At 48.8% G+C, this 11,093-nt stretch overlaps 1 protein-coding gene across 1 annotated transcript; it reads left to right on the plus strand.

Annotated features, from left to right (window-relative positions):
• Nucleotides 1–616: 616 nt before the first annotated feature.
• Nucleotides 617–10,760, plus strand: LOC139998261 (ejaculatory bulb-specific protein 3-like). Its single transcript, XM_072022688.1, has 4 exons — nucleotides 617–769; nucleotides 5,518–5,689; nucleotides 9,496–9,590; nucleotides 10,503–10,760. The coding sequence occupies exons 1-4, from the start codon at nucleotides 764–766 to the stop codon at nucleotides 10,605–10,607; spliced, it is 378 nt and encodes a 125-aa protein (XP_071878789.1). The 5' UTR covers nucleotides 617–763; the 3' UTR covers nucleotides 10,608–10,760.
• Nucleotides 10,761–11,093: the final 333 nt, after the last annotated feature.

Below are 11,093 nucleotides of genomic sequence, written 5' to 3' on the forward strand. Positions count from 1 at the left end.
GGTTCATCCTCAGGCTGATTACGTTTGCGCAAACAACACGTATACAGACTTAACCATTAACCACTTGTTTCGTCATTTGGTGAAAAAGCTTCGAAAAAAGTGCTTCGAAGAAATCAAGATCTACGTAAGCGTTTACCTACGTAGGCGTACATTCGTTCAACTTGTAGCGACTATCGTTATTAGCACCGTTCGCGGCTACGATATTTGCTCGCCCATTGTTATCAATCGCATAATATGATATTTCCTTTCCACTTTTCGCGAGAACGATCGGATTTGTATTTGGCGGTAGGATAATTCACGTCCGTCCAGACCATATACGTCTAGTATATCTTTGATCCAACGTTTTTTCATCCGCGACGTTTCTTATATCCGACATATTCTCGCGAAAAACAAGGAACATTATTTTTCTGGCAAAAAATTATCACGCAACAGAGCTACTTATCCATTAACGGGCACGTGTCGTCGCAATTCTCAGAAGGTGTGGACTGCGTTTACCTTTCGTTTCGTCCCGTTCCCTTCCATGCCGGTCGTTCTGTCGCGTCGTTCCGCCGTTCCTCGTCTCGTCCGAGTCCACGCGACCCTCCGCAGAAGCTGAAGCAGGACAGTGGCCGGCGACACGACCGGAGGTGCGAGAAAGACGAGTAGAACCGATCCGACGAATTCGGAGGCTGGGCAAACGGCCGGGTATAAAACACTTGATCGACGCCGAAGCCAGCATCAGTCACGCTTAACTTTGCTTTCCTGCACCACACGAGCTGCAAACATGAAGGTAAGCCACACTTTTTCCTTTTCTCGCCTCTTCCCACACTCTGTCCTCTCCTCGCCCCTCCCCCTCCCTATTTCCTCTTCTTTAGTTTTTCCATATCTTCCTTTCCTTTTCCTTTTCCTTTTCCTTTTCCTTTGGTTTTTGCATCGGGTCTTGCGCTTTGTATCGCAGCTTGCTCCAATCTCTATGGTACTCGATCGACCTTTGCTTCTCTCAATCAAACGTAAATCTAGCGCCTGTTTTTGCACCGCTAGCCGACTCGTTCTCGCAACATATTCTCACGATCCTTGCGTAACCGTCGCGTAAGAGTGACGCGCTAATTTATCCTCGAAAGTTTAAAATTCAAATCATTGGACGAACAGAGATCGCGGTAAATACACTTTAGACACGAAAATGTAACGGTATAATTATTTATGCGCGACGACGTAATTCGAATACCTCGGAGGATCGTCCGGAACGATTAACACCGTGCATAACCATTTAACGCCATAGCCTGTAAGACGACTAAACGTCTTTCGTAACTTAATTGCGACGCGTGCGTCTGCTCGAATTATCGCAGCGGAAGAAGATTATCTTAAGATAAACACGCTACAGGTACGTTTAATTTGAGAAAACGCGCTTGCTTAAATTCGGAACACGCGCCACACAGCCAACCTCCCCTCCGTTTGTTTTGCAGAAAATTCAGGCGTGTCCTGCGACACGCAAGGGGAATAAACGGTGCCGAATATTTTCCGTTGCGCGTGCAAGACCGTCGGCGCGACTATCGTTCGCCTGCAACACTTTCCACTGAAATTTTAACTCGAGAAATCGGAAACGGTCGAACGGTTAACGAAACGAACCGTCATCGTTAAATTGGTCGGAGCATCGAGCGACAAATAGATCAGGATATGGCGGACGTTGCGAAATCGCTTATACTATTTTGTTCAGATTCAGAAGTAATTCGACGTTCGAACAGATCGGCTGTGAACAGCGTCGATCAAAATTTGCCGAAAGTATGTCGGTTTGCAGCGTGGAACGGAATAACGGTGGAACGAGGTTCCGAGGAACCGAGCTTAAAACCGTAGCTGGGTTTTCGCGATGGTTCGGTCGCCGATATTCGTTTGTACGCGTATCTGTCGCACGCTCGAACCAAATTAACCGAGGACACGGTCGGCCTTTTTCAACCGGCAAAAATTTTATTTCGTCGACCGTTCTAGGTTGACCAGCGCAGCCAAGCCTTCGTTTCCGGCCATGGCCGTTTATTTGCTTCGTTCTTCGCGAAGTTTGCTCAAACGTGGACGCGTTAGTCTCCGTTCCATAGATCGGATCGCAGCGCAGTGAAAAAATGCGCGTTGACATTCGTCTAAATCGGATCATCGTTTCGTCGGAATACTTTAATCCGGGCAAAGCCGCACGTTTCTATTCACCCTCGTTGATCGATCTTTCTAATCCTCTTCGACGAATAGATAGGAAAATCGCACTTTCAATTTCAATTTCTCCGCCGATTTATCGATGGAAATCGGATTGGAAGCGTCGCGAGATGGCCAGCGGATAATGGCAAATGAATTTCGCACGCGTTCACCGCCATGTTTTCCAAGCGATACGAGAAAGAGCAGGAAAATTCGGGTCGCGTGCAACAACATGTCCGCGGTAACCGCTACGGGTACGATCAAGCAGCGTGATAAGAAACTGGATTCGAGCTGGTCGAACGCCATTTTCGTTCTATCGCCGTTCGTTCGATCTTCGATTCTCGTGATTTTAATCTACGTCTAATTAGAGGACTTTGCGCGCAGCTCGTTAATCGTCAGGAATTAACGCGCACCGCTTCATCGGATATACGATTTCGCCGCTTTGACGGCGTGTCGCTCGCATCAGGCGTTTTAATCAACCACGAGGTTAATCGTGCGACTATTTAAAAATCATCGATTAGTCCGGCATAGATTCGACGGCGGTATCCGGTCATCGTGATTCAGCGATATCGCGCGAAAGAGGATATTTGCATTCGTTACGGTCGGCTCGATCGATCGTTGCTAGAGATTTCGTCGAATTTAATTTGCAAACGACGAATATCGTTTAACGTTTTGACAGTTTGACTCGTCGGATTACCTTCCACGGTCCATTTACATTTATCGTTGCCGAAAGTTATTCGCGTCCGATTGGCAAGTACGGAGTACGGTTTCTGTCGCGGTTGGTAACAAAATTTTCTTCATCGAACGGCAGTCCGCCGTCCACGAAAAACGAGCAAAGAACCGAGGTGAAATTTATTCGTGAGAGTGAAAGGCGTTAGGAAGCATTCCTCGATGGTGCGATTGCGTCATGGGATTTATGTACTTATGTGTACCGCTTACGACGACGACAACGACGACGACGACACGGCGCGACGTTGACACCGATTCCATAATTATCGACATTGCGCTGTTTAGAGAGCGGCGCTCGGTGTAGGAGTATTCGCGATCCTGCCTTCGACTATTTTAGTCGAGCGACAGGACTCGTGACCTCTACTCTTCTTCCTCTTTGTCGTTCAAGCAGGTTTTTACGAAACCTTCGTAAGGACGAAACGATCGACGAAAGCGATTGGAATGAAAAATAGCGCGGTAGCTGCATCGCCGATGCTTTCTTTCCGTGGGAAAGGCGCGTGAGAAAGAATCGGGTAATTTTTTTAACCGGTGCCTTTAATCTTGCCGCTATGTCTGGAAAATTTAGCGGTACGAGAAGAATGCCTCTTTCGCGATAAAAGTCTTTCGACGATAATGGCGTAAAATGTACTCGCAAGAGCATATTTAACGTACCGAAAGACGTTGTAACCGGTCGTCGACTACGATTTCGCGAACTAACCAAGATTTAATTTAACCGTCCTTGTCCTTGACGCTGTTACGACTACGTTACGTACGAATTATAATTTCCTTGGATCAACGTTCGGTCCCGACCGCGGTGTATTCGCGCTGTATCGTTAAGCGAGCGCCATTCGTATTTTTCTCATCCTCTTCACCTTGGCCCGCTTCGAGCACGACGGATCAATTAGCGGTAAGAAATTGACGAGCGAAATCCGGTCCGTGCAAACACGCTGCTATACGCGTCTTTACGAGCCTCTCGAGTCAGCGAAAGTACGAAAGACGAACGTTTCGTACGGACTGGGTTACGAAACAGCGAGTTTTCCTCTTTGTTGGCGATTACTCGTTACAAGCATCGGCGAGCAAATGCTAAATAGCAAGAAGGGAAATTTCAACGTTGCCGAACGAAATCCGCGTGTCCGACGATCAACGAGAATTTAACGAACGACGAAAATTCTCCTGCCAAGTTGTAGCGTAACGTCGATTTTGAAAACGATCCGAGCTTTGCTCGGCCGAAGAACGCGCGCCGATCGTTAGCATAGGTATGGAAACGATTGCGCAGGATTTATGGGAAATCGTGAGTCGAAACGGGCAAGGACGACTTGTTGTCGCGCGGTTAGCAGCTACAACGGCACGGCACGGCACGGCCGGGTGTGCGCGTTATTCGTGCATCTGAAGCGTAGAAAACGGGATGCTCGTGTCGTCCGCGATCCATTTAACCGTGAATCGTCGTTGCGTAATCCGGTCTCGCGTTGGGTCAAGCGCACCAAGAACGAGCAGAGATCGCCACGGCTAAGCAGCGGTTGTTCGCCGAGTCTAGAGCCTTCGTTCCGCGCGCTCCCCGCCCCGAGCAAATTTCCGTCAAGCGCGGATCGAAGCCGGATTAAATCTAGATCCGATCTCAGGTGGCCGGGAAATAGCACGCCACATTTAGCTAGGATCGCGTTACTAGTCGCGTCCTATCCACTGTCCACAATCCGATTCATCTTCTATTCTGTTACGCGTTACTCGACCTTTCGTCCGACTTATCCCGGCCAGCCTCGCTCACCGATCGTCGATCCAACCGTGAAAGCGCACACGCTGAATCGCAGTTTGTTTATACAGCGCGTCGCGACGAACGATCTTTTTAACCCTTTCCATTTTGTCACGCGACAGGCGCAAGTACGCATTTTTGAAAGAGTCGAACCGGTTCTCGACGCGCGCGAACCAGTTGCTTGTGTTTCTCTCTGTCTCTCTCTCTCCCTTTTACTTTTCGTGCCTCGAATAAAAGACGTAAACGACGCAGCTAAATTATTCCGCCTCTAGGCCGATCTCGGCATACGTATTTCTTTAAGTACGTTCGATCTTCAGGTTGTCACGCGTCTACGTTTGAACGTTCAAGTCGAAAAGCTCGTACGACGCTCCGATAATAAACTTTACGAGCGTTTCTAATTCGAAAGGTAGCGCAGGCCGACTTCTCGATCAAAGTTCGAACGGGTTGTATTTAAAAGTCGTCGGATGTCACCGAATCGCGTAATCTGTTTTGACGCGATAGTTACCCGACAAGTTTTAGCTTCTCGACAAAGTAGCGGGAAAGTTTCGAGAACGTTACAACAGGCTACGAAGCAAAATATCGTTGAAACGTATCACAGCCAACTAGCTGCATCGGATCGTCGTCGGAGTACAACGGGCAACTCGCAAAAGTCTCGAGAACGACGTAATCCCTCGATGTTCTTGATACCCGTCGCAGTGTCGTCGTGCAGCACGATAACGGTTTTTCAAAGTCGGTGGAGTTTTTGTTATTAGACCGTTTGCTTTAGCCACGAGAAAACACGAAGAACGATGGGGAGGAAAATGGGTGGTGAAGGGTTGGTGCTTGGTATCACGGCGTTACGTCGCTTTATCACGTAGAATGTCACTTTATAAAAGACTCGCGCTTTTCCGTCCGACTTTCGTATGCAGGTCGCGGTTGTTTTCCTGGCCATGTTGGTCTGCACCCTGGCAGATAAGTACACGACCAAATACGACAACGTCGACTTGGATTCGATCCTGAACAGCGACCGTCTACTCAACAACTACGTAAACTGCCTGCTGGACGCCGGAAGTTGTACACCCGACGGCAAGGAGCTTAAAAGTGAGTCGATCCTTTAACTTTAACTTTAACTTTTAGCGCCAACACCTACGCCCGACCTCCGTGTCACCTTCGTTCGTCTCCAATTACATCGGCCGATCGGCGCACCGTTCTACGCACCGAAACGACCGTTTCCTCGCGTTCTTCCTTTCGAATCGGAGAACGTCAGGCGACGATTAAGCCGTACAGAGAGTTATCTCTCGTTTTTCATTTTGTCGGAAACTACGAACGAGGTGGATATAATCGCACGATGATGGAACGATACCGGCATCGATCCCATACGTTTGTCGTCGATGATAGACATAAACTATAGGCATGAACACGAAATACGCGAAATACGTGAAACTGGCAGTGAAATAACGGAGAATTCGGGAATAAGAGGAAGCAGGGATGGAAGACGTTCGTGTCGCGATATAAATTGCAGCCGAAAGTAGCAGGCAAACGTCTCGGCGTATTTTTCTATTTCACAGATCTCTGCCTTAAACCGACTATCCTTTCCCTCGGCGTGGCTTGTTTTATCGCGCAGACTCTAACGTTCCCCGTTACTTGGTCTTAAGGGACCTCTTGCCTCGAAATCCAATAAGCAATGCCCTCTACTTCCTATTTCTCCTGTTTGTTTTCGTTTCTCGTTTTCTTCTCATTCCTGTCCTGCCCGCCGCCTCTTCCGGTTTCCTCGTAGGCTTCCGTAGCCGAACGCCGTAAATGCCGTCGATGGAAAGTTTGCCGGACTGTGCACGGTGTAACGCTGTCGCGCATCGGACGACGGTCAAAGTCGGGCAAGCGGGGCGAAAAAACGGGGGCGAAAAAGCAGTTTTCGTTCTCGTTCGAACGTCCAAGAAGTCCGGTAGAGTTTCCGCGCTGCAACGTTCGTACAGAGCGCGCAACTTTCCTTCTTTCAACCCAGAGTCCAGGTCTGTCTGTTTTCCGCGCGTTAACCAACTAATCGCCACCGCTCTACGATCTATCTTTATTTCATAGAAGAGATTTCTCTTGGAAATTAAAGTTGCGCGCAATGAACAAAGTAGTAGCTTGCGCTTTCGTTTCGAAACTTTCGACGCGGTTACATCGCTTGAAACGTCGAAGATACGTACAGCTTCGCCGTTTCTTCCGTTTTTGAGTCACGTTGCTTCCAAGACTCGAAGACTCTTCGGAAAAAGAGGCGAGATACGGTCGGTCGCGCGAATCTCTTCTTCGCTTTCCGTTCCATTATTATTTCTGCGCTTTTCTTTTTACCGCGCCTGTTCAAATTAATTACGCACGCGATCGTAACTATTCACGGAAATGTATCTGGCGGAAAACGTAGAAAACGGCCGACTCGTGGCACGATACGAACGGTACGATTCGGTTGCACGAATATCCGGAATCCGATCGTTTCTGATCGACTTCTAGCCGATTTGACCGCGTTTCCAATTGTTGTTTTCGAATTCGTTTCGCATTAACTCGTGCAATCGAATCTGGCGCTCGTCAGAGACGAAACGCCAGTTCGGATTAAATCTGATCGCGGACCGATGTTCGTTCGCGGCTCGAATAACATCCGTCGAATAACGTCGGTGGACCACGCGCGACATTACCGCGCGTGAAAACGTTGGCAACCCAGCCTCGCGGCTTTTAATCTTTCTACGTAATCCCGAGATAATCCGAAAGAACAATCGCTCGACCGATAAATATTCTATATCGATGGCGATTCGCTGTTCCGGCTTGCCGCCTAGGCGAAATAATTTTCGATTCGATCAAGATTGCTTGGGGTAAACGAGTTGCCGCTGTAACGCGTCCTATCGCGTAGCAAGACGGAACGCCGACTATCCGTTTAACAGTCGCTCTTTCGTCGTTAATGGCGGCGAGTCGTTTCTCTTGCAACGACCGTAAGCGACGATAAGCTTTTTATTGGAGACGCGAAAGCGATGTACTCTGCCGGCGTGTTTCACCCCTTTGCTCGACTATCTCTTTTCTTTTTTTTTTTTTCCGCTCTTACGATAAATTAAACCGGTAAATATGTCGGGGAATCGAGGCGCGAAAAGAGGGACGAAATTTTCACGAGGTATTTGGATTAAAAAGCGGCGGCAACCAACAGGTTGCGATGCGCCGATAAGGCCTCGAACAATTCCCATCCGGAGTCACCGGTTCCAGCGTTTGCATCTATGTACATACGTAACGGCTTCGTTAGAAAGTCGCCTGTCAATTTCGATAAAAGCGTTATCCCAGAGCGAACGTAAGATTCCAAGACCCTGGTAGAGCCTACGCTGCGCAGAGTTTCAACACGGACAAAGTATATCTTTCGAAGGAAACGGTAACGTTCGGATTGGTTTGCTGGACGATATTCGTAATCCCGGTATCGCAAACGTGTTTCACGCGAGATGCGTCGTCGATCCTTCGCGTCGACAGGGTGCTTCGCCTAAACGACAATTCGTATCGGTCCATCGAGACGGATTTCCCTCGTTCCGTTTTATTTTCTCCCTTACCGTAGCGGAGCGTAGCGGATCGCCAGAGCCAGACGTAGTTCTTGTCTCGGGAAATTCACGAACGATGAGCGCGCGTCGGTCTTCGGAGCAGCTGGCGTAAACGATGCCCGGGGAAAAGCGTCACGAGCCGGCACGAGGGCACGAAAACACTGCCACCCTACTACACCTTCTTCCCCCCAAGCCTCTCTTTTATATTCGCAGCAGTAACGTACGTTACGAAGGTACCATCGACATACCCATCGAGAACGCCATATGGAAAAAATTATAACGGCCCCCCACCTACCTTTTCTTCGTCAACCGACTCTGTTCTCCGCAGGGCAACTCGATCCAAGTCCATCGAACGGCCGCCTTACGACTCTGATTCTTTCTTTCGTATCGCGTATTTCCTCGTTTCACGAATTGATGATCTACGATTCAACCACTCTTTACGATATCGTTACTCCTTCAGCCTTGATAAAACGAGCGGACTCGAAACGAGCATACGGCGGGAAAACAGGACATTCCGTGGACTTTTTGCGCGAAAAATAACACGTATATCGTAGTTGTTAAAAGTTGCACTCGAGGGAAAGACGGAGGCGCAAAGAGGTCTAGGATGTAAAGTTTCGTAGACGCGTAAAGTACCGCGAGGCCAGCTTGGCATCGCTAAATTTTCAAGCAACATCTAACGACGTTGAACGTTCTTCCTTTTTCGTTGGCAAACGTTGGTAACGGAGATAGTCGCCGAAAGTTTGTGAAAGAGATCGCGCGAAAGATCAGCTCAGTTTTGTTCTAATTCGCTGGAAAGTTCGTTGCGTCTATGGTCGCGGTATGGAATATTCTTGATCTCGTTTTCAAGGCGTTTTCGAGGCTTCTGCTTGCCTGTGTCCCGTTTGCCTCCCCGAGGAGACGGTAAAAAGGAGACGGTAATCTTACTCTCGTTTGGTATAAATAAGAACGCAGCTCGAGTAACCCGTTTAAAAGCACTTGCTTGTATTTTAGCAATGGGATTTTCCAGTCTTTGGCTGGAACGTGCGAAACGACGCGTTATTTTCGTCATTACGTTCGCGTATTTTTCTACGATTTCCACATCGTCGAATCTCCTAATTACGCTATCGTCGGTCAACGATCGTGCGGAAATTGCTTATCCGGCGAGAACTTGCGCCGTGCTCTATCTCGAGCAGCGGAACAGCGAAAGTTGAAAAAGTCGTCGCTACGAGAGTTTGCCAATTACCTCTGTTCTAGAGTGGCAAGGATGCGCGTTATCGGGCCTTATCGTTTAGGCCTGATCGCGACCAACCAGCCAGGCAGGCTGAGACGAAAAGTCGGAACGAAATTTCGCGATACCTAATCGAATTGTTCGTGTGATTTCAGAGTCCCTGCCGGACGCTTTGGAGAACAATTGCGAAAAGTGCAGCGAAAAGCAGAAAGAGGGCAGCGAGAAGGTGATCCGGTTCCTGATCAACAAGGTACGTTCACCGTCACCCTTCCGCCGCTAATCGAACGCAAACGCACCGGTCACCTGTCGCACAGAGACGCGATATCGATTTGTCCTCGCTTCCGAATGTCGTGGAACCGGTTCCCCTTTCACCGGACGCCACAGTTTCGATCCTCGTATCCTCGCGAACGATCCACCGTACGAATCACATTCGCCCTTCGGTTTCGGTCGTTCCCTATCCTGCGGGAATCTCGCGTTTCTTCGACCGATAATCGTTAATCCAGGCTCCGACTTTTCCAGTTTTTTCTTAAGCCGATTAATTCGCTTCGCGTCCAACTCGGTCGCGTTCCATCGTCTCGACTTTGTTCCCTCGTGTCTTTCGTCTTTCGTCGATTTTCCGTGCATTTTGCCGCCGGTACCGTTGATACGATATCGTGATCCGGGAATGGACGGAGGCGGGTGAGTCGCGGATGTCGAAGGGAAAGTACAGCCGAGTAAGTTGCGAATCTCTCGTTGTCGACATTCTAATTATAGTCGGTCGTGAGTTGGTAGAAGGTGAGAAACTTATCTTTGTCGTCTAACTGTTAATCCGACTCGCGAATATCGCTTCGTCTTGTCGACGTTCTTGTTTTTCCGTTTCGTTAACAGAGTCTCGTAATTAATTAATTTCGCTAGAATAGAAGACGAATACGAAAAGTAGCACGGTCGACGTACTTGAAAAATCATGATGTCACGGTTACGCGTCTCTATCCTTGTCCCTTTTGTAACGGCGGACGTATAGCGCGGGGGTCTTCTCTTTCACCGCCTGTCGTTCCGTTTAACGTAACGCGCGCACTTCCGGTCGCTGAAATTACGTAGCTCCGAAATTGCAGGAACTCGGCGTTTGTCGTTAAACGGAACTAATTAATTTTCGAACGAAACGATCTCGATGTTTGTGTTTCAGCGACCAGCGATCTGGGAACGGCTGTCGAAGAAGTACGACCCGACCGGCGAGTACAAGCTGAAATTCCAGGATCAGGCGCAACAACGTGGAATCGAATTACACTAAGCGTTTGGCGATGTAGAAGACGTCCAAGTAGCCTTCGAAGACGATTCGTCGACACCTCCATCGATCAATCGGCTACGTCGTTTTTTTAATTCTGTACTCGGTTAAAAGATTGCAAAATAAACGTTGCATTTGCGTAGAATCAAAAGAGAAAAAGCGAGCAGCCTGAGTAGAAGAATACCTTTCCGCGCGAAAGTACGGCGAGTCTGATTCGTTGGTAGCCACGAGACGAACGAGAAAACCCGAAGAGAGTGTGGTGAGTCTCGGAGGATTTGTTCGTTCGGTTGAAAAGACAAGCGCTTGGAAAACAAAGGAGAATTCGCCAGACACGTCGCGCTTTTACGCAGCTCGCGCCTTTGGCATCGTTCCTCCCGTTTCAACCCCGTTATTCCCCTCGCAGTTCTGTCACGACCGATTGTTTCGCGCGTTCGAAATAATCAAGCCGCTTTCACGGTCGGCGAACGAAACGTAAACCGGCGGATTTAACGC

The sequence above is a fragment of the Bombus fervidus genome, chromosome 2 (assembly GCF_041682495.2).
Source record: "Bombus fervidus isolate BK054 chromosome 2, iyBomFerv1, whole genome shotgun sequence".
NCBI lineage: Eukaryota > Metazoa > Arthropoda > Insecta > Hymenoptera > Apidae > Bombus > Bombus fervidus.